The sequence below is a fragment of the Lissotriton helveticus genome, chromosome 8 (genome assembly GCF_964261635.1).
Source record: "Lissotriton helveticus chromosome 8, aLisHel1.1, whole genome shotgun sequence".
NCBI lineage: Eukaryota > Metazoa > Chordata > Amphibia > Caudata > Salamandridae > Lissotriton > Lissotriton helveticus.
Window position 1 is genome coordinate 1,170,902,074 of NC_136069.1, and position 27,311 is coordinate 1,170,929,384.

Below are 27,311 nucleotides of genomic sequence, written 5' to 3' on the forward strand. Positions count from 1 at the left end.
TCAGATGAGCCGGAGACGACCTCGGCGGGGCCGGAAACTGCCACAGTGTCGATGGGGCTGGCATAAATGGCATGAATGGAGCCGGGGCATATGAATGAGGAACACCAAAATTAAATGAAAGAGGACCCATGGGACCCGAAGGTGCACCAGAGGGGTACCACGCCCTTGAGAACACACCATACATAGCGTTCAAGAACGCTGAAGGGTCTTGGCCCAGCGCTGGAAAAGGTGGTTGAACACCCTCAGGCTGACCTCGAGTGTTGGAAATGGGATCCCCGGCTGGCCAGGGCTTTCGCCAAAGTCAGTCAGAGACCACCACACCCAAGTCAGGGCAAGGGAGTTACACGCCAAGATAACCCCTACTCACCCTCTAGGTAACGTGGCGCGAGCAGCAAGGCTAAACTTGGAGGCGATGTAAGTTAAGTATTTGCGCATGCACCCCAGCAACAACTCCCAGGGCCCACCACAAAGGAAACTCCACACAAGGTTATATAAAAATAGCCTTTGTATTATACCAAAACACATTAGATAAAACACACACTTTACAATGTGCCAGAGGCACGGGCAGAATTTACAAGGGATTATTTACAAGACAGGGCCACCTGGACCACTGTCAGGAATCAGAAGTAGCACTTTCAGAAATAGCACTTAGAACATAGAATATAGCACAAAATAGCACACAACCAGTAATCACTGGTAACCAGGATCTCGCTAGCACCACCTGCACTAGGGAGAAAACAACCACCTATGTATCACAATACCTGTAGGGGTGTAAGAGGAAAACACATGATGCAATGCATAACATTCATTCAGAGGTGTAAAGGAGGAAAACACATGATGCATCAACAATACATTCAGAGGTGTAAGAACAATTGCGCAAAATCACATTAGACACCACCTGTGACTGTCCCTAGGCCAACTGGCCTCTCTAGGGCTAGGACGCCCTGTGTCCAAAGTTAGGGGGGGCCTAAACGTGGCAGCTGCCCACAAAGTGCTGGGCAGCTGTGTGAGGATGGGGCCACACGCTGGAGCCTCGCAGCAGGCTCTGGCCAAATCACTTGTGCCCCCTAGAGCCTTTCTGGGCTTGAGTAAATCAAAATGCCCCCCTTGAGCCTTTCAGGCTCAAACACCAAATGCGGCCGTCTCTGGAGCCTCTCTAGGCTCTGAAAATAACCATGGGACCCTGGAGCTTCGGGGCTCCTAACTACAAATATGGCCCGACGTTGGAGTCCCGCTCCTGGGAACTCGCAATCTCACAAATGCCCCTGGATCATTGGAGTCCCTCACGGGGGACTCTGAAAACAGTTAAGTGCCCCCAGGAAATGCCGGCAACGTAGGAGCCCCGCTCGTGGGCTCGGATACCAAGATATACCCCCTGAGCCTCAACAGGCTCTACACACCGGAGGTGGGGGCGTGGGCACCGGCAATGTGCCCCGACGGCCCCCCTTTCCCCTTCGGAGCTGCACTCACCGGTTCTCTTGCCGCCGGTCTTCTTTCTGGTGTGGCCCAGCGTGGGGTAGGCTCTCGCCTGGGTCTGGATTCAGTTACCGGTCTCCTCTTCACGGCAGCAGGCGGGGCTCCCCCTCGGTCCCGGGAGCCCCGAGAAGGCAGGCGCCGCTCTCTCTTCCTGGTTACACGTCAGGTCCCGGGCCAGCAGCCAATCAGAGCGCGGCCCGGGAATGACGTCAGAGGTGTCCCGCAGTACCGCCCCCGGCCTGCCTGACTTCCTGGTCGCGGGCCGGGCGGCGGCGATTCTCGAGCAGGCAAACGAGGGGTGGGCTCCCTCCAGGAATTAAATATTAGGCGAGGTGGGCTCTCGCCATGGCGGCCAGGTCCCTGTCGAGGTGGGCACTCGCCAGAGGACTTCCAGAATCGGCCAATCAAGCGGGCACACGCCGGGTGGGCACCGGCTGTAGCAGGCAAAGCGCTCCCAAGCGCTACAGCCCGAATAAAGCGCTGTTAGGCGCTAGAAGGAAAACGAAGCGCTTCCAGGCGCTAGGGAAATCAGAAAGCGCTCCCCAGCGCTATAAGTAATAAAAAGGTCCAGCAAAGTCCCTTCAGGGGGGGGCAGGGGGCAAGGCTGGGCCCAGAGCCAGCACACTGGGTCTCCAGGCAGGGAGACACCCCAAGTGGCGGTCCTCTGGCCCAGCAGCAGCAACAACAGCCCCCTCAGGATCCTGGAACAAGAACAAAATCTGTGGGGACACAGCCCCATTTTTATACAGTGTATTCCTTTGTTCAAGGGTGCAGAGTGGGGGCGGAACCAGTCGCAGCTGGTTCTTGAGTACTCTGTTTACCTCAACCACCCTCTCTATTCACTGGCAGGGCTTGGGTCATTAGACACACCACAGGGGGGCGGAGCCAGCCTTGTGTGGGGAAAACCCAGCCCATCCAGGACACAGGTACACTCCTCCCACACATTACTCATGCAGATCTCCCACTCACCACCGGGCAGACCCATCCAGACTTCCTGGAGCCTGGCATGCCAGCCAGCTCCAGCCAATCACACGCCAGCACCCTCACAGCACACGTACAGCCATGTCTAGAAATGGCGCTTCCCTAATAGACACATACATGCTGCATACACCATCTCGCAGCATTCACTCTCACGAGTTCACACATACCAGACTCAAGCCTGTACACCCCACGCATCAGCAACTATCAGGGACACATACATTCCCCATGCATTCCTATGGGCGGGCAGGCCTAGCTCAGCACATGCACTCAGAGTGCGCACGCACTTTCCACTGGGACACAGTGAAAGTGCGCAGAATCCCAAAAATCACTATTGCCAGGTCACCATTTCACGCAAAAAGTCTAGGGGTGAACCTGCCCTAAGGGCCAAGTCCAACATCGAGGTGGGATCGAATCCGGCTCAACAAAATGCGCAGATTCTTCAACTTCCACAGGGACTACCTCTTCCTCCTCTCGAGCCGGTGAAGGCGCCGGAGATGGATTGGACTCCGGAGCCGGAGAGGGAACCTACGACCTCGAAGGCGAAGCCTCACCTTCCTGATCCGGAGCCTCCTGCGGCGGGACCACCTTCGAACGAACCCTCCTGGGCGACCTCGTCCTCGTGTCCGACTTCTCACCTGAGTGACGTCGAGACTCATGTCTCCTCTTTCTGTGCTTCTTCCTTGATCTTGAAGCATGGTCCGAAGAAGACTTCGAGGCCGAACCCTCACGAGATCGGGACCTCGACTTCGACTTAGTCTTCCTCGAGCGAGATCTTGATGTCTTCTTACTCTTGTCGGCCTTAAGTCTTGCCACAAGCAGCTTGGTTTCCCTCTCCCGCAGGGCCTTCGGATTCATCTTACGACAAGATGAACATCCATCCACGTCGTGATCGGAGCTTAAGCACCAAATACAGTCCTCGTGCGGATCCGTGATGGACATCATTTTTCCGCACTCCCTGCAGGGCTTGAAACCGGTCTTCTTCGACATCTTATCGAAACAAAGAAGCAGGAAACACAGAGAAACGAAACAAAGTCACAGTATAGCTACTGAGATTCCCGAAACCGTTAGCGTCGACGACGCGGAAAAAAGGGAACTGATGTCATCACGCCGGCGTGGGCCTATTATGGGCGTCGGTGACGTCAGTGGAGTCGCGAGCGATGCCGTGCCTCTATGACGTCCAAGTCCATGTCGGCGCGAAGCTACGAAAAGAATTTCCGAATGTTGCTGACGCAAGGGGGATATTCACAAGGTGAGGAATCCACACGGCAGATGTATCTATCAGAACTATCATTCATGTGAAAACCCGAGGCTAATAGTCAACTTACCAGGAAACCCAAAGAGAGTGAAATAAAGTCCTGTCTAGTTACAAATGTATCTACATGCAGTGGTGTGTCTGAGGAAGCTTCTGATTTCTCTTGAAGACCACATTGCTTTACTTAAAAGCTGATGGAGATGAGCATAATGACAAATGTAAATTAGGATGATCTGTTTCACAGTCAGAAGAATAATGTAATGAACTCACTTGTCATCTGGAAGCATGGCGATAAAGAAAGGCTGGCTGTGTTTTGGTGGTAGTGTTGAGCTGTTAGCTTTTTTCTTTCCCTGAAGTGCAACACTGTGACTTTCGTAAATGTCTAAACTCAGTGTGTTAGACAACCGGTGAGAAACAATAAATGGAAGATCTTTGAGCCTCTCTAGCTCACTCATTTGCTCATGTCGAACTTGTAGACGAATCGTATAATCTCCTTTCTCCAGTTTCACAGAGTACTAAAAACAAATATATCAAATCAGGAAACAACATTAAGGTGCAAGTTAACATGCAAGAGTACTGAAAAAAAGTGCAGAATAAATGCATTGGATCTCGCTGGTTTTATTCTTCAAACTGGGTCATACTTTTTTTTAATGAAATCATCCCCTCTAGTACAGCATGAAAGGGAAGTTTAAGCCACTATACTATTTTTTGTTAACTTAGTGGCTACTGTATTTCCCGGGATAATTCTTTCATTTTTCAAAGACTGTCATATAAAACTGGGCAGAAACATATAATGTTAGCCTCAACACAATTGTGCTACCACAGAAGTGTGTGATTCTATATAGCACCCAGACCCTCAGTGCCTTAGTTATTTCCTCCTACAAAGAAACTATAGTGGCAATTGAGAGACAAGTGAGAAAACAACTGGAGAAGAAAATTAAAAGACAACAGTATGCCAGGCACTCTTTGGTTATCCCTGGTGAATACTGGTTTATCAGTATTATTACTAGTCATTGGGTCATATTATAAAGTAAAATTATAACCAAGACTACCTCTCGGTGCTTACCTACCCAAGGTATCTTATATTAGATGGAAAGGCTTAATCTTTAAGACAGCAGAGTTTTGAACCCTAGTAAAGTATGACAGTAATCTGGAACATGCATGCCTTTCCCATCAAATAGGACAACTTAAAATCAAAAATGTTATGGCACATAAAAAGAACAAAACACCACTGATGTTCCAACACACTATAGAGAAGAGGTGACCCCAAATATGCTATTAGCGCTAAGTAGTAGTTAAGCAGCAAGTTACTCTTCACAGATGGTTACTCAGTACAGGGCTATGTGAAGTAATGATCAAAACCGTAAACCAATGGCCCTCAAGGTGTGGCTTTCCCTTCGCGTTTGTGAAACACTATGAGGCCTATTCACAAAGGCATTTTAGACTAGTACTTCTGTAGTTTTGTTTTTAAATGCTTTTACGTACCTTTGTGCATTGCCCCAAAATATCTGAAATGGGAATAAAATTTACAAAGAGTAAAAATAGACAGGACTGTGCCCTTTCTGCACGTTTACTAATAGGGATTAGACATTTTGGGGCTAATTCACAAAGGCATGTAAAAGTACATAAGAGTACTCTTGTAGTACTATTTCCAGTACTTAAATGCTGAACCAGGGACCAAGTTGCTGCCTACATACCACATGTCAGGCATAGAATCATTGCCAAGGAGAGTGAAGGAAATTCCTTTCTTTTAGAATATATTGCAAAGGAAATCTTTCTCTAGAGTGCACTAGCCTTATCTATGTGGAAAACAGATCATACTTTAGGAATAAAGTTAGGTAAGCATGTAAAAACCTCTGTGTGTACTTGCAAGTATGCCTGGCATACCACAAATGCCTGGTTTTCACTAACTTTACATAGTGAAGTAGTTTCAGTCAAGAAAGCTACCTTCAATGTGACACGTTTGAGCCAGAATTAATGTATTGTCTCCCAACACAGTTCGAGAATTTTTGGGGGCCAGTCAGCCATTTAGAGTGTTGCTGGTTTGCATGGCAGAATTATTCTGTGCTCTACGGTGAGCAGTTGTGAATCCAGCTTGAACTGTATTGGCATGTCAAGCAATATCATTCAGAACTCCATAAACCAGAATTGTCTGCCCACGCAAAGATTCAGGCGAATGGCAGGAAAGGTGTAGGCACGTTTATTGCAGCATGGAATCAAAAGCCTTTCCTCCTGAGTCCTGGGTAATGTCAATGTCCTGTATTTATTGAAAAAAAGCACGCAAAAGCCAATTACTGCAGCCGAAAGAAAAACCACACGCACAAGCGTGTGGTTAGCTTTCTAAAGCCTTTCAAGAGATCTCGCGCTGCGCAAGCAGTGCTGCGCACTGCAACGCTAGGCACCTAAAAAAAGACTTAAAAATCAATAAAGTTGATTTATCAAAATTGCTTGGTTTGGATTTGGCAACCCAGGATGCAACACCATATGGTGTTTCAAGTCGAACCCAGGGTCTGTCTGCCCTTATACCATAGGACATTAACTCGAAGTGGCATGGAGTTTGCCCCAAAGTTCTTAAAGCAGTAAGAAGTTTCCCCTCTATCATGCCATCTTTCATGCTCCAGGACCCTATTCAGGCCATAATGAGGCAAGCAAACCTGGGAAAAGATCTTTTGAGTTAGGGCTAAAAGTAAGGGATGCCAAGCCCCCTACGTCTGGCGTGAAGCAAGACCTCCCATATGAAAGACTTTAGATCCATCACACAAACAAAATACAAGAAAGCAAATAAAATCAAATGTAAAGAGGCATTAGCCCTGGTAAAAGTTATACTTCATTTGTGCCCACTGCTACCAGGAGTCCAAGGGCAATATATTTCCAGATAAAGAATGCTTTCTTCCATATCTAATTTATGGCTATGTTTTTGGAGTAAGCAAGCCTTTTGGTGCCATTTTCTTGCAACGTGAATGGCGATGGCAAAGAAGAGGTGTAGTAAAGAGGAATAGCTGCAAACCATTTTTGCATTAGACTGCTGAAAGGTGTTTAGCAACTTTAATAAGAGGCATACAAATGTTGGTGCCAAAGGCACTGACGTTTTAGCCCAACAGAATAGTGGTAGATATATTAGTGTTGAAACTTACAAATTTCTATTTTCTGATATATTCCTATTTCATACTCATTGATTTAAACACAATGTACTACTCTCCATTGCTTCACAGTCAGGTTTGTGCTATAATGACAATATACATTGATCAGTATGTTTTTTTAAAAAGTTTAAATATTAAGAAACCGCATATATATATGAAAGTTCAGGTCTCAGAGTTCGAGTTGACCACAAAAAGCATTCAAACAAAATTAAAAGATTTTCTACAAATGTTTGCTATGAATAGTTGAGCAGTGTAAAAAAAAAAACTACTTAAATAACTCATCTTTGGAACCGCATATTTCACAGGCACATTTGCAATCAATAAAACTTCCAACATTAATAATGCACGCAATTTACTGTACCTGGTGTGGATAGGCATCTCCAGAACCCATCTGTCTTTTGTTCTGGTCAAATATTATCCACAGCTGGCTGTCAAATTCAGATTCGTACAACAAGTCACAAAGTAATGGGCAACTAGGGGTTACCTCTCCAATCTTTGGCTGCAATTAGACAAACAAAACAAAGATTAAAAAAAGTACTTTCCTCTCCAAATCATCAATTATAAAGCCAAAGAAGAGAAAAATTATTTGCCAAAATGTACAAACATGCCACAGTAAAAGCCTCTTATTTGGAATGGATCCCCTTGGGCCTTTCGGTTACTCTTGAATATACAGTTCAAAAAGGTTTAACTATATATTAACACATAAAACTAAATTCTGGCTTTATATCACTATCAATTGCCTCCCTATAACAAGAAACGTTACTCAGCTTTTTTTTACTCCTTGGTCCTTTCAATCTTAAACTGGCAATTCAAAGATTGTGGATCAGCATCATTATGTGAGTGGCATGTTAAATATAGGAGAAATGTATGTATACTGGAGCAAATGTAAGAATTCTTCTTGTGACTTAGTCAGTCTAGATCAGTTGAAAAGTATTATGTTACTTCTCCTGTAAGCATCTGTTCTTAGCATGTAGTGCTGTCGATTCACATGCTTTGCATACTCCCGCCATCTACTGCTGGGTCAAGATGTTTGTAAATTGTTTTGCTTCTAATAAGTCTTACGAGTTACGAGGAGGGTGAGAATGAAGTATAAGTAAGTGTAAGTAAAGAGATGTCCATGCATATGAAATATAGATTAGAAGTGCAACGACCATAAGTGTCCATGGAGGAGGGTGGATTTGTGTGAATCTACAGCACTACTTGTCAAGAACAGATGCTTACAGGTTAAGTAACATAATCCGTTCGAGGCATGTGTGGTTGTAGATACACATACTTTGCATAGACTGTATAGCAGTACCCTTAAAAAAGCGGTAGCTAACCAGTCGACGTAGCACTTGTTTGGAAAAGTGTATGTAGCACCGCCTGTCCTATATTAGCTTGTTGGCATGCTAAAGCAGCCACACAATAGTGCTTGGTGAATGTGTGTGGTGTAGACCATGTAGCTGCTTTACCAATGTCAGCATTGGGAATGTTGCCTAAGAAAGCCATAGATGCCCCTAATTTACATGTAGAGTGTGATCTAGGGGGCAAAGTCATTTTGACTTTGAGATAGCATGTTTGGATACATTTAATAATCCATCTAGAAATGTCCGATTTTGAAATGGGTTTCCCTTTATGATGGGGAGCAAACACAACAAAAAGTTGTTTAGCGAAAATCTTTTGTCCTGTCAATACAAGGATATGTTAGCCTTCAGACCAGCTAGCTCACAGTGCCACCATTAGCCCCTTAACTCTACCAAGGAGCAAATAGCCTCTAGCAACTATCGAACATGACAACCCTTGATCCTTCAGGGATCCTGCAGTACAAGTTAAGTTACTTACCTTCAGTAACGCTTTTTCTGGTAGATACAGTATCTGCCTGTGGATTCCTCACCTTGTGAATATTCCCTTGCGTCAGCAACATTCGGAAATTCTTTTTGTAGCTTCCCGCCGACGTCAACGACGTCACAGAGGCACGGCATCGCTGACGTCACCGACACCATAATAGGCCCACGCCGGCGTGATGACATCAGTTCCGCCCTTTTACCCGTGCCTTCGAGGCACACGGACGGACCGACAACAGTAGATATATACCCAGTATACAATAGTCAAGATAACACACACAGTGTAAAGACAATGCAGTAATTCAAGTAGAATAACATATATACATTAAAACATTGCCATTAACCAAGGTATAGAAGAGTGAACAACGGGGAGGCGGGTGGGCATGTGAGGAATCCACAGGCAGATACTGTATCTACCAGAAAAAGCGTTACCGAAGGTTAAGTAACTTGTTCTTCTGATACATCTGCCAGTGGATTCCTCACCTTGTGTAAGCAGATTCCCACAGCAGTCCCCACTCCCGGAGGAGGGTGTCCACTCTCCTATACCAGAAAATCCTGGAGGACAGAACGCGCAAAGTGGCCGTCCCTCCTCACTTCGGTATCTAAACAGTAATGCTTCGCGAAAGTGTGGAGGGAGGCCCAAGTTGGCTCTCTACAAATGTCCTCTACAGGTACACCCCTAGACAAAGCAGATGTTGCAGACTTTGCTCTTGTAGAATGAGCCCTTATACCCTCTGGAGGTTCCTTACCCGCCAGGGAGTAGCAGATCTGGATGCATAGTATGATCCATCTTGAAAGTGTGCGCTTGTGCACAGCTTTTCCTTTCTAGCAGCCAGCAAATCCAACAAAGAGCTGATCATCTACTCTGAACTCTCTGGTTCTGTCCAGGTAGAAGCTCACCGCCCTCTTAGGGTCCAAACGGTGAAGTCTCTCTTCCTCCTTGGAAGGGTGAGGGGGAGGATAGAAGGTAGGGAGGGTAATGGACTGCCCTAGATGGAAAGGAGTCACCACCTTAGGTAGAAAAGCAGCCCTGGTCCTAAGAACCATTCGTTCAGAATGAATGGTCAAGAATGGGGGCTTCGAACTAAGAGCTTGAAGCTCACTTACCCTCCTTGCCGAGGTAATAGCAACCAGGAAGACCGTCTTCAAAGACAAAAGTCTCAAGGGACACTTGTGCAAAGGTTCGAAAGGAGAACCCATCAGGAAAGTAAGCACCAGATTCAAGTCCGATTGGAGGCACAATAAAGGGAGTAGGAGGAAATTTATTTGTAAGGCCTTCCAAAAATCTTAAAACCACAGGAGATTTGAATAATGACGGCTGATCCGGCAAACAGAGAAACGCCGACAAAGCCGAAAGATAACCCTTGAATGTGGCAACAGCAAACCCTTGCTGCGCCAAAGAAAGAGCAAATTGTAGTATATCAGATAAACGAGCCTTCAATGGGTCAACAGATTTCTCTCCACACCAAGTGACAAATTTAGACCATCTGTATGAATAGATTGATTTGGTGGAGTCACGCCTGGCCGATAGAATGACATCCACCACATCATGTGGGAGAGAAAAGGAATTCAGGTTGCCCCGTTCAATCTCCAGGCATGAAGGTGTAAGGTCTGGAGGTGGGGGTGTAAAACCTGCCCCTCCATCTGAGAGAGGAGATCTGCCCTGAAAGGGAGAAGGAGCGGCGGGCACGAGGAGAGGTGGAGAAGATCTGTGTACCACACCCTTCTTGGCCAGTCTGGGGCGATCAATATAACTTGAGCCCGGTCTTGGCGAATCTTCCTCAGAACCCGAGGAATCAAGGGTATGGGAGGAAACGCATAAAGTAGTTGCGAGCCCCAACTCAACTGAAACGCGTCCCCCAAGGCTCCCTGCATCGGATACTGGAGACTGCAGAATGACAGGCAGTGAGCATTCTCGTGAGTGGCAAACAGGTCCACCCGAGGAGTTCCTCACGTCCGAAAAACGTGACAAACTACCTCTGGGTGAAGCCTCCACTCGTGATCGGAGGAGAACTGCCGACTGAGACTGTCTGCACGAACGTTCAGAACTCTGGCCAGATTTGCCATCAGACAAATCTGATGGTCCTGAACCCAGGACCAGAGACGCAGAGCCTCTCTGCAGAGACACTGCGACCCTACTCCTCCCTGTTTGTTTACATACTACATCACGGTGGTGTTGTCCGTAAGGAATTGATCCGACCGACCGAGAAGGGAAGGGAGAAAGGCCTTGAGTGTCAAACGAATCGCTCGCAATTCCAGAAAGCTGATGTGAAGCAACCTTTCCTCTGGAGACCAAAGACCCTTGACCTCCAGATCCCCCAGATGAGCACCCCACCCTAGAGTGGATGCATCAGTTATCACTGTGGCCACCGATGGAGGCAGTTGAAAGGGCTTTCCCTGAGACAGGTAGCCTTCCACTCCCCACCAAGTCAGATCCGCTGCAGCTTCTCTGGAGATCTGATGGACTCCCCGAGATCTCCGTTGTGTTGATACCACTGCCTGGGGAGGCACCACTGGAGTGCCCTCATATGCCAGCGTGCATTGTTGACAGACAGAATGCAGGAAGCCATCAGACCGAGCAGACGAAGGACCTTCAGGACTGGAACAACCGCTCCATTGTAAAATAAAGGAATCAACTCCTGTATGTCGCGAATCCTTTGAGGTGGAGGGAATGCACGACACACAGTTGTATCCAGTACCGCACCTATGAACAGGTTGCGCTGGGAGGGCACAAGGTGAGATTTGGGCACATTAATCGAGAAACCCAACCTGTACAACAACTGAGTTGTCACTTGCAGATGATGGAGCACTATCTCTGGAGATTCTGCTTTGATCAGCCAATAGTCCAGATACGGGAATGCCGGAATCCCCGATCTTCTGAGATGTGCTGCCAACACAGCCATCACCTTGGTAAAGACTCCAGGCGCAGTAGTAAGACCAAACGGTAGAACCACAAACTGGTAATGTTGGGATCCTACCGTAAAACTGAGATACTTCTTGTGTGACTGCAGGATAGGGATGTGAAAATATGCATCCTGCAAGTCTATTGACACCATCCAGTCTTCTTCCATCAGCGCCTGAAGAACCTGTGCAAGGGTAAGCATCATGAACCTCTCCTGTTTTAGGTAAAGGTTCAAAATCCTGAGATCCAGGATTGGACGAAGTCTGCCATCCTTCTTGGGTATCAGGAAATACCGGGAGTGGCATCCCTGACCCCTTTCCTGCACTGGAACCATCTCTATCGCACCCTTTCTTAACAGTGTCTGGACTTCCACCTGCAGGAGTAACAGGTGTTCCTCCGTGCAAAAACCTTGGCAAGGAGGGTAATTCGGAGGGAATTCCCGAAAGGGAAGAGCATACCCATTTTCTACGAGATTGAGAACCCAATGATCTCATGTAACCGATTCCCAATCCCGTAGAAAATAGGTAAGCCGACCCCCTACAGGACCCGCATGATCCGGAATGGCGGATCTAGGGCTGCTTTTCTGTGGCTGGGGGGTTGGAAGAGGTGGAGGAGGAGGAGGAGGAGGAGGAGGAGGAGGCTTGCCGTCCGAGGACGAGCTCTTTGTTTACCCCTGTATGACTTATACAGCGGATTTTGCGGTTGCTGCTGCTGCTGTTGAACTTAACGGTAGGGACCAAAAGAAGAACGTCCAAAACCTCTATACCTTTTAGTTGATGAACCTCTGGTCTGCAGCCCCAAAGATTTGGCAGTAGCCCTACTGTCCTTAAATCTTTCCAATGCTGCATCCGATTTCTTACCAAATAGTCCAACACCATCAAAGGGTAAATCCAACAACGCAGCCTGAACATCAGCAGAAAAGTCAGATGACTTCAGCCAGGCAGCCCTTCTAGAGGCAACAGCAGTTCCCATGATCCGAGCAACTGAATCAGCAGAGTCTAGCCCACCCTGAATCACTTGGCGAGCAGCCGCCTGTGCACTGGCCAATACCTCATTAAAATCCTTCGTGCTGTCCTCAGGAATTTTAGGAGCCAACAGTCGTAATGAATTCATCAGGGCATGTATATATCTCCCCAAAAGACAAGTGGCATTGGTCAATTTTAAAGCCATACTTGCTGAAGAGAAAGACTTCTTCGCAGTCTGATCCTGCTTCTTGGATTCCTTATCCCCAGGCACTTGAGGGAATGCACCCACAGTCTTTTTTGAACAGGCTGCCTGAATAACCAGACTTTCAGGCAAAGAATGCGAGGATAAAAATTCAGGATCCCCATGTGCAACTCTATACCTCCTTGCAACACTTTTAACCACTGCAGGAGCTGTGAGAGGCTTGCTCCAACCCTCCAAAATAGGTTCAGTTAATGCTTCATTAAAGGGAAGCAACGGTTCAAAAACAGAACTTGGGGAATGGAGGACCTCAGTCAAGAGATTGGATTTATATTCCACTGTAGGCAAAGTTACATTTAAAAGTTCCGCAGCCTTCCTCATGACCATGTGGTATGGCGTAACGTCCTTTGAAGGAGCACCAGACACAGATGACAGCTCCCATTCAGGTGAAAGCTCCAAACCACTAGCTTCTCCTAGATCTTCAAAACAGTCCTCCTGAAGCTCACCTTCCTCCATCTCAGCCTCAGCTTCTCTATATCTTTGCTCCTCTATAAGGCGCTGAGCATCCCTTCTGGATCTCTTTCACCAGCTGCGCCGTTGGATCCGTGAACGACTCCGACAAAGTTAGTATCGACGTCGAAATCGCACCCGAAGGCCCAGGGCGCTGTTCTCGAGGTCTAATCTGAGCCGGCGACGGCGGTATCGGCGTCGACGATCTCAGTGGCGCCAAGTAATCCCAAGGCGGCGTCGGAGCCGGCATAAATGGAGCTGGAGAATAGGAGTGGGGAACTCCTAAATTATACGCCAGAGGACCCATGGGACCCGAAGGTGCATCAGAGGTGTACAATGCCCTGGAATAGACTCCATACATAGCGTTTAAAAACGAAGTAGGGTCTTGACCTGGAGCTGGGAATGGTGGGTAAGAACCCACAGACTGACCCTTCAGAGGTTCCGGATTTACCTCCTCTTCCACAGGTGATGTGTCAGACATCGAGCCCTAATTCAAAGGGACCTCTTCATCCTCTCGAGCCGGAGACGGCGCCTGAGATGGATTCGAAACCGGAGATTGAACCTGCGACTTCAAAGGCGAAGCCTCACCTTCTGGATCCAAGACCTCTGGTGATGGAGACACTACATCCTTTCCATGTCTCCTCTTAGGCGACTTCGGTCTCGAGTCCGAATCCTTACCGGAGTGATGCCGAGATTCATGCCTTCGCTTCTTATGCTTCTTCGATTTCGAAGCATGTTCGGATGACGACCTCGAAGGCGACGCCGTGCGGGATCTTGACCTCGACCTCGCCCTTCTTGAACGCGTTCTCGAAGTCTTCTCGTCTTTTCTTCCTCTCAACTTTGCCATCAGAAGTTTAGTTTCCCTCCCTCGAAGTGCCTTCGGGTTCATCTTCTTACACAAAGAACAGCCTTCGACATCATGGTCCGAACTCAGGCACCAGATACAATCCTCATGCGGGTCCAATCGACATCATTTTTGCCACACTCTCCACATGGCTTGAACCCGGTCTTCTTAGTCGACGTCTTCAGCGAGACAAAGAAGCAAGAAAACAGAGAAAACAGCAACAAAGTTACTAACAGCTACAGAGATTCCCCAAAACCGTTAGCGTCGACGACGTGGAAAAAAGGGAACTGATGTCATGATGCCGGCGTTGGCCTATTATGGGTCGGTGATGTCAGCGGAGTCGCGCGCGATGCTGTGCCTCTGTGACGCCGTCCACGTCGGCGCGAAGCTACAAAAAGAATTTCCGAATGTTGCTGACGCAAGGGGATATTCACAAGATGAGGAATCACAAGGTGAGGAATCCACTGGCAGATGTATCGATCAGAAAACAGTGTACTACCTCTCTCAATTACTCGTGCTCACTTGGTCACAGGGAAGTGCACAGAATTAACGATGAGGACGTTTTCAATAAACATTTATTGAACCACAGTCATTCTATTATAAAAATACGTGTGCTGTGACAACCATTAGACAGAAACAGATATATACGATTGCAAGCACTGAGAGTAAATAAACTGTAGAATTCTACCACTGAGCTAAAACAGTTACTATATGCAGATATATAGATACATGGCAATAATCATGAGTACTCCTTAAATGCTACCCCTATCAGAGTGTACCTAAATGCTCCTAGCATGTATGTAAGGTGTAAAGCCAAGAAACCCCCTGGAGAGAGCCAATCCCATTTCCTGATGGGAGAGAACGAAGGACCCTGTCTCGGTCTTGAGTTGGACACCCCACAAGGGATGTCAGACCACTGCGTGCTGGAGGTTTTGCATGCAGGAACCTCAGCGTCTTCTGTCGGCATGGAAGCTTCTCCTCTGGTTGCCCAGTGAAGATGTGGTTCTTTTATATCCTAAACGTAGCCTTAGAGGTTCTACCTAGCTGTGAAATGGTACTGTGGGTCTGTTGTTCAAGAATGACAATAGCGGTGACTTCTGTACAGAGTTATTATACAGAAGATGGTAATCCTGCTGTGCATGTCCTAGACCGGGGATTAAGATATGATACTAAGAATCTTCATGCATAATAAATGAGGCTAGTTTTCGAAGAAAACTACACGACATTTATTCGCCACATAACTAGGTAAAAGGTCAGCGCCAGAACCGTTATGTAGAGTAAGGTAGGACAAATGTAGGTAAAAGGTCGTGCAGCTACCTAGGACTATATCAGGGTACCTTGGGCCTCATAACAGCTCTTTTAACGTCTAGTAGAGGAAGAGTTCTTTCTGCTACAGAATCTGGTTGAGGAAAGAAAACAGGCAGCTCAGCAGATTAGTTAATGTGGAAAGGGGGATAGGTACGAAACACCACCCTAATTCCTATGAAGTTGGAAGAAAGGGTCTTCTAAACTTAGTGCCTGAAGCTCACCAACACGCCTTAGTGAGGTGACAGCAATTAAGAAAGCAACCGTCCAAGAAAGATATTAGAGGGGGCAATTGTGTAATAGTTCAAATGGTGGACCCATAAGTCGTGTTAGAACAATATTGGGATTTCACGCAGATGCAGGTGAGTCCCTTGGTGGTATCACTCTTTTAGTGCCCTCCTTGAAAGCCATAATAACTGGCACTCTTGAAGAAACGACCCCCAAAGACCCCTCCTCAAGGAAGGGTGGAGTCAGCGGTGCAGGGCTCACCTAAAATCTCCGGGTTCACCTGAACCTCTCAGAGGACCCGTAATTACCAAATCAGAGACGCGGGACACCAGCTGAAGGGAGAAGGACGTTTATTTCAGAAATAACTCTAGTTATACAGAGTCCCAGAATGGTCCTCAGACAATTTTACAGGGGCTGCTGCTTTACTCCGCAGCGCACGATGTTATATAATTAAAGGCATAAGCAACGCCCAGCTAGATGGCGAAGTCAACATCTCAGTTAAACATTATTCACACAACGTTCTCAGCATCCCCACTCAAGGCCCAGTTTGCACATCATATCAAGTGGGGATTGTCCATCTACTGCTCTCAGCCTTCGCACTGGAGGCCTGTTTGCACACCATATCAGAGTCCCATTGTTCAGTGACCAGTTCCAGACAGCCGCAAACGATCCTTTGAAAACGGCTTTAGCCACAGGGTTAGAGTTGGGGCTGTCCCTGTGTGTTCAGGGCGGAGTGTTGCAATCCGCCTGCCATGTTGACTTGGTTTGGCAATGTAATTTAGTCTTGCAGGCCTCACAGGCAGAGGTGGAAACTTACAGTCCAACAGTCCCTCCTTTTGCCATACCAAGGCAACTATCTCAGTCTATTTAAATACTCATCAGGTCATCCACTTGTTGTTCGAGCATTATCCTCTCATTCTGTTGGTGAGCATTAGTAGGCTTTGGGAGCATATCAGAGACAGAGGCCACAGAGCGCAGGGTCACAATGAATGCAAAGGCAGCAAGAGAATATGATTCCAATAATAATGCAGAGGAATATGAGGATCTTCCAGCCCCATGTAGACACCAGGCCCCAGACCCAGGACGTGATAGACCATGTCCCATTATGCTCGCGTACTTCCGAGGATATGATGTGCAACTTCTGGATGGCCTCAAGCTGTTGGAGCATAATCTGGAATATATATATATATATATATATATATATACAGCAGCTGGTCCCGATCAATTTGCATACACCTCTGCGACCTGCTAGGATGATATGCAGCACAAGTCTGTTCTGAAGTGTAACAAGGCGGTTCGCTTGGAGTTTTGCAGTGCTATTACTCAGGGACCCAACGGTCACGTTGATGGTGGCTTCGACAACGAGTCAGGTGTCAGATGGCCCCACTATTCATCCTGGGACCCCAGAAAGGCAACCACCCTTTAGCCATGTCCGATAATACCTGTCCAGTAGTGTCAGTCTGGTCCACCGCTGCTGCTCTCTTCTGGACATGGTGCATCGAACCAGCACTATATATGGGCGGGATGATAAAGGCCACGTAGCACGTCCCTCTCCAGCCCTCAGGGAGCCAGGTGTACCCTTTGTCCCCACATATGAAGTATGAGTTTGGGGCGGCTGTCACCAGAGGGGCATAGGTACTATTCAACTTAACCACTGTTGAGCAGCTGCTTGTTCCCACGAGTGTGGTACCTGCCCTTGAACACAGAATGGCGCTTGACGTCTGTAGACTGCGATGGGAGCGGTGACCACATTGGCATTGTTAGTGTGGCAAAAATCGGACCACAACGTGTTTTTTTTTTTTGCATAATCACGGTATTTTCCCCGCTCCTCGTTATTGCCATAGACTCTACTCCCTGTCAGACGAGTTCTGAGCTGAGTGGAGCCAAAGGTGCCTGCAAAGGTGTTGTATGCACGAACATTATTGAGTTCCCACCAGGCACTGCAAAAGCCGTTGTACGTAATGGCAGCGGGAGGAACGTTACAGCTCTACGAGCCGAGTGTGGAAGGAGGCCGTACACCCAGCAGTTGGTCACATTCATAGCCATCTGATGCTGGTGGAGTAATTGAACAAAGGTATTGTTGTGAAATTCAGTTTGTCGACTTAGCGTGTGGTCTGGCAAGGTCACGTGTCGGTGTTCCACTGGGGTAGGAGTGGGAACCGGCTGGGGAATCAGAAATTGATGTAAAACATATCCTCCACTAAAAGGAGGAATATCAGCAGAGTCAATAGGAATAATATCGAAGTTTTTTTTCCAAGTATCACATCAAGTCTCCGCGTTTTCTTCATGGTCCGACTCTTTATTATTTCTTTCACAGTGTGGACTTGTCTCCCCGTCATACCTTGACCGGCCCTCCCTAGTTGCTGCCTGTGATTGGTGGTTGCTTCACTGGACAGCCATTTCAGCAGTCCTATTGACACACTGTGGTCCGCTGCACCAGCACTGGTCAGATATCTCTGCCGGCAAGTATCACAGCCCTGCAGCGAGTGTCAGGCCCGGCAGGATAGAGGGTAGAGAACCTTTTTACTTTTTACTTAGTCCTTTATTCTGGGTCGAATTTTGTATCTGGCGGACCCGGAGACTTTGTGATCAGAGAACAAGGGTTCTCCGAGTGCCAGTACTTCAGCTGGGGTTGCTTCTCTCAGGACATCGTTATCTTCTTCCTCTGTGCTTGTCCAGGTTAGTCTGGCATCACTAAATTGAATGAACCTGGGTACTTATTCACACTCTAAATCCCCTTTTCCTTCTCTTACCCACTGGTCGTAGGGCAGTGGCAATGGCACTCTTTTGCAGTGTACTACGTGGAACCAGTTCTTTTTCCCAGCAACTTTCACAGCTGTCCTGGTGGCCAAAAGGACCTGTCGTGGTTCCGTCCAGCGGGGCTCCAAGTTCTTTTTCTTCTGGAAGTTTCAGACTAGTACCCTATCGCCTGGCTGGATGGGGTGACATGGGCTGTTGGGTTTGGGGGGCAGGATGTCACTGACCTGTTGGTGTATAGAACGTAAATTGTTAGTTAATTCATTCAAATAGTCAAGAAGCAGGGGGCATTCAATGTCAGAATATATCTTAGGTCTCGGTACCCCCCAGATATTTGCTGGTCGTCCAAACACTATCTCGTATGGAGAAAGTCCAGCACAGGAGTTGGCGGTAGCTCTAGTGGAAGGTAGGACTAGGGGAAGGGCATCTGGCCATTTCAGTCCGGTACTAGCCTGTATCTTTGCTAGCTTTAATTTTAGTGTTCCATTATATTTCTCTACCAATCCTGCAGACTGGGGGTGATTAGCAGCGTGAAACCTTTGCTTGATGCCTAATCCCTCAAGCGCCTTCTGTACGATGAGCAATAAAATGACTTCCGTCGTCACTCCAAATGATCCTAGGAATCCCGAATCGAGGGAAGTATTCCTTGATCAATACTTTAGCAGTGGTGAGGGTATGCCTCAACCCATTTACTGAAGGAGCAGACCACCACCAGAGCATACCGTAGATTGTTACAACGTTCTAATTCTATGAAGTCCATCTGGAGTACTTCAAAGGGATGGTAAGGTGGTGCAAAATTGCCCGCAGGTGTCGGAGTGCCTTTCCCTGGGTTATGCATCATGCAAATCATGAACGTTTTAACTAACTGTTCAGCTGTGTAAGGGATATTGTCATTGTGCCAGACGGATGCTAAAAGTTTACGGATCCCTTTTTTGCTAATGTGGGCTGGACCATGCGCCATCGTTGCCACTGGAAGGACATAGGCATCAGGGAGCATCCATCTCTGATGTCCATATAAATCAGTCCAACATCCAGTTTCATCTAACCTTGCTGTACTCTCCTCCCATACCGCCAATTCCTCTATCGTTGCTTCAGCCTGTATCTCCTTTACACTTTCCGTTGTACTTTTGCACATCCCTCCTTCAGGGACCCATCGTGCTGGACCTGCTACATACATTCTGTTCGACATATCTCGTGCTGTCTCTTTGGCTGTTTGGTGAGCAAAGGCATTGCGCCCCTGCCAACATCATCAGTCACCTTTTTATGGGAGCTACACTTTACGATGGCCATGGTCCGAGGATGTGCCAAAGCTATCAGTAACCTGTGTATGAGGGCCCATGTTGTATTCTAGTTCCGTGTGAAGTAACGAAATTCAGATTAGCCCACAGGCGTCCGAAGTTGTGCACAATGCGTATTAGCTGTCAGTATATATATATATATATATATATATATATATATATATATATATATATATATATATATATATATATATATATATATATATATATATATATATATCTCAACATCTAGCGAATCACTTAACTCACAGGCTCTGGACAGGGCCATTAAGTAAGCAGCTTGGGCTGACTGGTATGGTATTTTTTTACTCTCTACTACTGTCTGGAGAGTGGTGATAGCATATGCAGAGGTAGTAGTTCCATCAGCAAGTTTAAAACATGAGCCATCTACATAAAATATTCCTTGAGTTTCTTTCAGGGGTACGTCAGTCAAATCTATTCTTCCCTTAATTTCTTCCTCAGTACGTATAATGCAATCAGCGGGGTCTTCTTGAACATTTCCTGAAAGAATGGGTAGAAGTGTAGCAGGATTGAGTGTAGTACATCTTTGTATGTTAATGTGACTGGCTAGTAGTGTCAATTAATAACCTGTCAGTCGTGCACTAGTCAAGTGTTGTGTTTTTGTTTTGTTCAAAAGGGTGTCCACTGCGTGCGGAACCATGACTGTTATGGTATGGTCCAGCACAAGGCCAGCTGATCGACGAATAGCTACGGCTACCGCTGCAACTGAACGCAAGCAACTGGGAAGGGCCTGGGCCACTGGGTCAAGGACAGCAGAAAAATATGCACAAGGGCGGTGCTTGCCTCCAAGTATTTGTGTTAATACAGATAAAGCTCACAAGTATAAAGGTGGAAGGGTTTCTGATAACATGGGATACCCAAAACTGGGGCTGAGCACAGTGCTTGTTTCAGAGCTAAAAAAGACTGCTGACACTCAGGTGTCCAAGGGAGTGGTGTAGGGACATCTTTGGTAGTGAGGGCCAATAAGGGTTTGATAAATAGGGTAAAGTTCGGAATCCACTGGCGACAATATGAGGTGATGCCTATAAAGGCTCTAACATCCTTCTGAGTCTTGGGACATGGCATTTTGGTAATGGCAAGAATGCGTTCAGGTGTAAGGCGTCTACCATCCTATGATAGGAGATGACCTAAATAGGTCACTTCCTGTCAACAATACCGAAATTTCTTCAAAGAAACTTTGTGTTTATGTGCTGCGAGATGTAACAGAAGTGCCTTTGTGCCCTCCTTACATGCTTGTTCAGAGTCAGAGGCTATTAACAGATCATCCACATATTGAACAAGCGTAGTACCAGGGGGAAGCACCAGGGAGTCTAATTGGGTTTCCAAGGCCTGACTATAGATACTAGGGCTCTCCGTGTACCCCTGGGGAGCGCGACAGAAGCGGAAGCTTTGGCCACAGATGGAGAATCCGAAAAGTTGTCTGCTATCCGGGTGTATGGGAATACTAAAAAATGCATTCTTTAAGTCTATGACTGAAAAGTGTGTGGCAGAGGATGGAATCATAGTAAGGAGTGCAATAATGTCAGGGACAACGGGAAATTGGGGAACCACTATTTTATTTCCCTAGGTCAATCACAAAACGATAAATATAGGGTTGTGACGGATCCAAGGATTTCTTGAGCACAGGAAGTATGGGGCTATTACATACATTCCCTCTAGTCTCCTCTACTACACCCTTTTTCTTTAAGTCCTGGATGATGGAGAGAAGAGCCTTCTCGCCAGCATGAGTTATCTTATATTGAGGTATTCTGGGTAGGACAACATTTTCCTTCATCTGAATAGATTAGGGAGATATCTGCAAAAGTCCAACATCAGTATCACTAGATGCCCAAAGTGATACAGAAATATCAAGTAACTCGGTTGGCAGGGAACCATCTTTGACCAACATTTGGTGAGAGACTGCCTTCGGGCCCTTAGTAATATATACACCATCAGGGGAGCAATGCATTGTGGCATGTAACTTTTTGAGCAAATCTAAACCCATCAAATTCTCTCCACACATATATGTCAGTACAAGAGGTTTATTTACAGTATAGGGACCTAATAGCGTTCTCATCTGTTGCTGGGGCTGTCTGGGGGCAGGGAATTGAAATCCGGGCCCATTTCTTCCTCTAGGTGTTTGCAGGTACGCTTGCTGTAATAGTACTTTTGTTTTCAAATCCTTATTTTTCTTCTCTACCTTGTCTTTGTCCTCATTATATCGATTTTCATTGTATTGGGCCATAGTCAAAATGGCGGCTGCAGAAGCTGTAGACCAAGAATTTTCGGCTGCTTTAAGCCTAGTGGATATGTCTGTGTGCAGATTACAAAATGGTCTACAAATAACCGCAGGCCTCCTTCAGTTGAGGTGTCCTGACCACTGAAGTCTTGGAAAGTGCTGTCGAATTTAGTGAAAAAATCTGAAACTGCCTCATCTTTCTTTTGTTGGCAAGCAGCCAATTTATACCAATTAACCCTACGAGGGGGTATCATGGTCTGCATGAGGGTGATAATGAGACTATTCGTTCTTTGCTTTCTCGCCTCCCTTCCTTTCCTTGGCCAAATTTTATATTTCATCCCAGGTGTTTCAGAGCTCAGCATGTTCCTGATTACGCACCTGTGACCATACATCATTAGGTGTAACAGTACCGAAAAACATGTCTATATCATCCAAAGTCATAATACAGGATTGTGCTGTTTGCGTAACTTCCTTATAACAGGCTACCGATTTTTTTCTAGGATCAGGAAGGAATATGCTACTCACCAGTATGCATCTGTTCTTGGCATGTAGGGCTGCTGCTATTCACATCTTATGCATAGATCGCCGCGTAGTGTTGGGCCCGGATGATTGCACATTGTTGTCCTGGAAGAGTCTTCGAAGTATCACAAGATAGGTGGCTCCTCCCTTAGACTACAGTGCGCATGGGCATCCCCTCCATCCTCAGATTGTTTTTCGCCATTGTGGCAGTGATGGAGTATGATACAGTAAGTGATGTCCATGCTAGAGATTAATTCTGAGTGCTACAGCTGCGACAGGCACCGGGGAGGAGGGAGGGCGAAGTGATCATCAGCAGCCCTACATGCCAAGAACAGATGCATACTGGTAAGTAGCATATTCCGTTCGAGGCATGTGGGCTGCTGAATTCACATCTTATGCATAGAATGTATAGCAGTGTCCTCCTAGCGGCGGTTGCAGCAGTCTGAAAAAGAGTTTTGAGAACAGCCTGTCCTACAGCAGCTTATGTTTGGAGTGAACATCCACGCAGTAGTGTTTGGTGAATGTGTGTATGGTGGTCCATGTGGCTGCTCTACAGATATCCTCTAGAGGAATGTTACCTAGGAAAGCCATGGATGCCCCTAACTTGCGTGTTGAATGCACTCGTGGGGGGACTGCTAATGTGCGTTTAGCTTTTTGATAACAGATTTGTATGCACTTAATCTATCTGGCTATACCTGATTTGGAAATGGGGTTGCCTTTGTGCTGTGGAGAGAAGGCAACAAACAGTTGTTTAGTTTTCCTGAAATCTTTTGTCCTGTCTATGTAATACAGTAGAGCTCTTTTAACATCTAGTGTGTGCAGTGTCCTGTCTGCCACTGAATCTGGATTTGGAAAGAATACTGGTAGTTCAATAGTTTGGTTAATGTGGAACTGGGACACCACCTTTGGCATAAATTTAGGGCTGGTACGCAGCACTACCCTATTAGCATGAATTTGTATGAAAAGCTCCTGAATAGTTAGGGCTTGCAGCTCACTAACTCTTCTGAGCGATGTGATGGCTACTAGAAAGGCCACGTTCCATGTCAGAAATTGTATCACAAGAGTGAAGAGGTTCAAAAGGTGGCCCCATAAGTCTGGTGAGAACTATGTTCAGATTCCAGACAGGCGAAGGCGGGTGTCTGGGAGGAATCACTCTTTTGAGTCCCTCCATAAAAGCTTTAATGGCAGGCACTATGAAAAGGGAGAGGTGCTGCCTGTTTTGAAGATAAGCCGCCATTTCCGCTAAATGTATCCTGATGGAACTATACGCCAGATTGCATCTATGGAGGTGCAACAAATAGCATATAATGTTTTGCGTTGAGGCATCGAGCGGATTTATGTTATTATTGGAACAATAGATAACAAAACGTTTCCATTTTGCTGCATAGCATGCCCTGGTGGTAGGCCTTCTAGCCTCCTTGATGATGTTCATACAGTCAGGGGGCAGGTTCAGGTAGCCAAACTCTATGACCTCAGGAGCCATATTGGAAGGCTCAACTGTTGTGGATCTGGGTGCTGAATTTCTCCACGGCTCTGAGTGAGGAGACTGGGTGTGAGTCGCAGTCGCTGGTGAGGCACCACTGAAAGTTCTAGGAACGTGGTGTACTATGCCTGCCGTGCCCATGTTGGAGCAACTAGGATGAGTGTCATTGAGTGCTGCCGCAGTTTGCGCGCCACCAGCGGTATGAGCGGGGCTGGAGGAAAAGCGTACGCAAATCTGTTTGACCAGTTCATCCATATCGCATTGCCCTGAGACTGCGGGTGTGGGAACCTGGCGGCGAAGGTGTGGCATTTTGCGTTTTCTTTTGTGGCGAAAAGGTCTATCTCTAGATGACCCTACTGCTGGAAATATGGTTGTAGCACTGAGGGATGGAGCTCCCACTCGTGCATTTGATGGCTGTGCCGGCTGAGCAGGTCTGCCATCTGGTTGTCCTTGCTTGGGAGATGTTCCGCCATGAGGAACATGTTCCTTTGAATGGCCCACTTCCACATGCTTTGGGCCAGGTGTGACAATTGTGGAGAGTGTGTCCCTCCCTGCTTTTGGATGTTATACATTGCAGTCATGTTGTCCGTCCGGATCAGCACGACTTTGTTGCACAAATGCAGTTTGAACGCCTTCATTGCCAGGAAGATTGCCATCAGTTCCAGTAGGTTGATGTGCAACTTTTGCTGCTGCGTTGTCCATAGCCCCTGCACTGTATAATGGAGGATATGCGCTTCCCAGCCCTGGAGAGATGCGTCCGTAGCCAGCACTATCTGTGGTACAGGCTCTTGGAACGGTAGGCCCCTGCAAAGGTTTTGTGTGTTCCACCAATGCAGAGAGTTGTATGCACGACCGGTCACCAACACTAGGTCCTGTAGATGTCCCCGAGCCTGATTCCACTGCCGTGCCAAGCACTCCTGAAGCGGACGCATGTGTAGCCTCGTGAAGGACTATGAAGATGCAGGAGGCCATCATGCCTATTAGTTGCATGAACACCTGCACTGGGAGTGAGTGTTGGGGTTTGAATTTTCGAATCAGCAATTCCATGCTGTTGATTCGCGCTGAGTTTGGCTGCGCTGTTGCCGCTAGAGTGTTTATCTCCGCTCCTAAGTACTGTTGTATATGTGCGGGTTGAAGATGAGATTTCGGGTAATTTAGTGAAAATCCTAGCCTGTGAAGGAGGTGAATCGTGCGGGATATGTGGCTGGCACATTGCTGGGCTGACTTTGCTTGGATAAGCCAGTCGTCCAGCTAAGGATAGACATGGATGTGTTGTCTCCGAAGGTGCGCAGCCACTGTCGCCAAGCACTTGGTGAACACTCTGGGGGCTGTAGTGACCCCGAAAGGCAGGACCTTGAACTGGTAATGCTGGTTGTTTATGGTGAACCGGAGATATTTCCTGTGACTTGTGTGAATTGGAATGTGGAAATATGCGTCCTTTAGGTCCAGGGTTGCTAGGAAGTCCCCCTGACTGAGCAATGGGAGAACCTGCTGCAAAGTGAGCATTTGAAAATGTTCTGATAAGATGTATTGGTTCATGGGTCTGAGGTCTAGAATGGGCCTGAGAGACCCATCCTTTTTTGGGATTAAGAAGTACAGTGAGTACACCCCTGTACCCTGTTGGTTTAAAGGCACGAGTTCTATGGCCCCTTTTTGCAGCATGCAGATGACCTCTTGCTGCAATAAGTGCATGTGCTCTGCGGACATAGGACGTTGCCATGGTGGTACGTTGGGTGGAGTGGAGGTTAGCTCTAGACAATAGCCGTATTGGATAAGTTGTCTTACCCACCTGTCTGTGGTAATGCCTTCCCAGACTGGCAGGATCTGCTGAAGTCTTCCCCCGACCGGTGTTATATGGTCTGGGGGCAGTGACAAGACGTCACTGTTTATTTCCTCGTCCTCTGCCTTTGGTGCTGTTCCCCCGGTATCCTCCCTATTGGTTTTGTTATAGGTGGTTTGTATTCCTCCTTTGTTGTATTGGGCTTGCTGTGATGCTTGACCTCTAGAAGCTCCCCTGTTACTGGAGCGACGAAAGGAACTGCCCCTGAACTGCTGTGACTGCAGAGCTCCCATGGATTTGGCTGTCTGTCTTTTTTAATTTTTTCTAGGGTTGTGTCTACATCGGGACCAAACAGAAAGTCAGGGTTAACTGGCTGATTGAGCAGAGTTGTTTGGATTTCTGGCTTGAAGCCAGAGATATGGAGCCAGGCATGTCGTCTGAGCATCACACTTGTGTCGATGGCCCTAGCTGCCGTGTCTGCTGCATCTAGCGCACACTTAATGGATGCGTTTGTAATTAGCTTCCCTTCCTGTATTAGCATTTCTGCTCCCTCCTTATAAGCGTCAGGCAGGTGTTGTAGTAGCTGCTCTAACGTGTCGTAATGAGCCCTATCATATCTGGCTAATAGGGCCTGTGTATTTGAGATTCTCCAAATATTTGCCGCTTGAGCCGCTACACGTTTGCCAGAAGCTTCAAAGATTTTGGATTCTTTGCCCGGAGGAGGAGCATCACCACTTGTTTGAGAGTTTGCTCTCTTACGAGCATTAGCTACCACCAATGAGTCCAATGGGAGCTGGCCTTTGATATACGTAGGGTCCACAGGCGCAGGCTTGTATTTGCTTTCAATCCTGGGGTTTACCACCCGTGCCCTTGTTGTTTCTTTGAAAATGTCACCAGCGTGTTTAAGGACACACTTAGACATAGGTAACGTTTTTACTGTTCTTTCCGAAGTGGAGAAAGTATCAAACAAAAAGTCCTCTTCTACGGGGTCAGCGTGCATTTCCACATCATGGTTAGTGGCCACTCTTTCAATTAAAGCGTTAAACGCAGCCGTATCTTCAGTAGGCGAGGTTTTGACTGTATAGGATTGAGTCTCAGGTGTGGCTTGTCAACAGGGTCTGTCCAGGGTTGAGACTCCTCTTGATCTGTGTCAATAGGATAAGTAAATTCATCCTCTTGGTGCCCTTCCTCCACATCCTCATCAGTACGAGTGGGAGAATAGGCATAGTCTGGTCCATAGGACTCTATAGGTTCAAAAAGAGCAGGTGAGGTAGCAGAGTCCCTTTTCTTTTTGAGTGGTATTTTGTATGACTCCATAGGATATTCTGGAAGGATTTTACGTTTATAAATAGTGAGTCTTCCAGTATCGGAGTCGATGAAAAGTTTAGACTGATTATCATAGGATGGCGGTTGGAACACCACATCCTCCTCCATGGGCTGCGTCCTTGAGGCCACCGACGATTTTGTTGTTGCGTCGGTGCTTTTTTGTAGCAGTAAAGCCTTAGGGCGCGCAGTCGGGGGCAGTCCGTACTTTATCGGTGGCGTAGGCCGAGGAGACGGACTGACCTGCTTTGAGGTTGGCGCCGCCTTAGATGCGACCGTCTTCGTGG

The 27,311-nt window shown here is 47.1% G+C and overlaps 1 protein-coding gene across 2 annotated transcripts in view; it reads right to left on the reverse strand.

Moving 5' to 3' along the window:
• Nucleotides 1–27,311, reverse strand: part of TPP2 (tripeptidyl peptidase 2) — a 596,335-nt gene that overhangs the window by 232,622 nt on the left and 336,402 nt on the right. For both annotated transcript variants that reach the window (XM_078658083.1, XM_078658084.1), the window contains exons 21-22: nucleotides 7,211–7,348; nucleotides 3,980–4,224 (exon numbers count right to left, since the gene is read on the reverse strand). In XM_078658083.1, coding sequence (XP_078514209.1) covers nucleotides 3,980–4,224; nucleotides 7,211–7,348 — 383 coding nt within the window. The remainder of the gene's footprint in view (nucleotides 1–3,979; nucleotides 4,225–7,210; nucleotides 7,349–27,311) is intronic.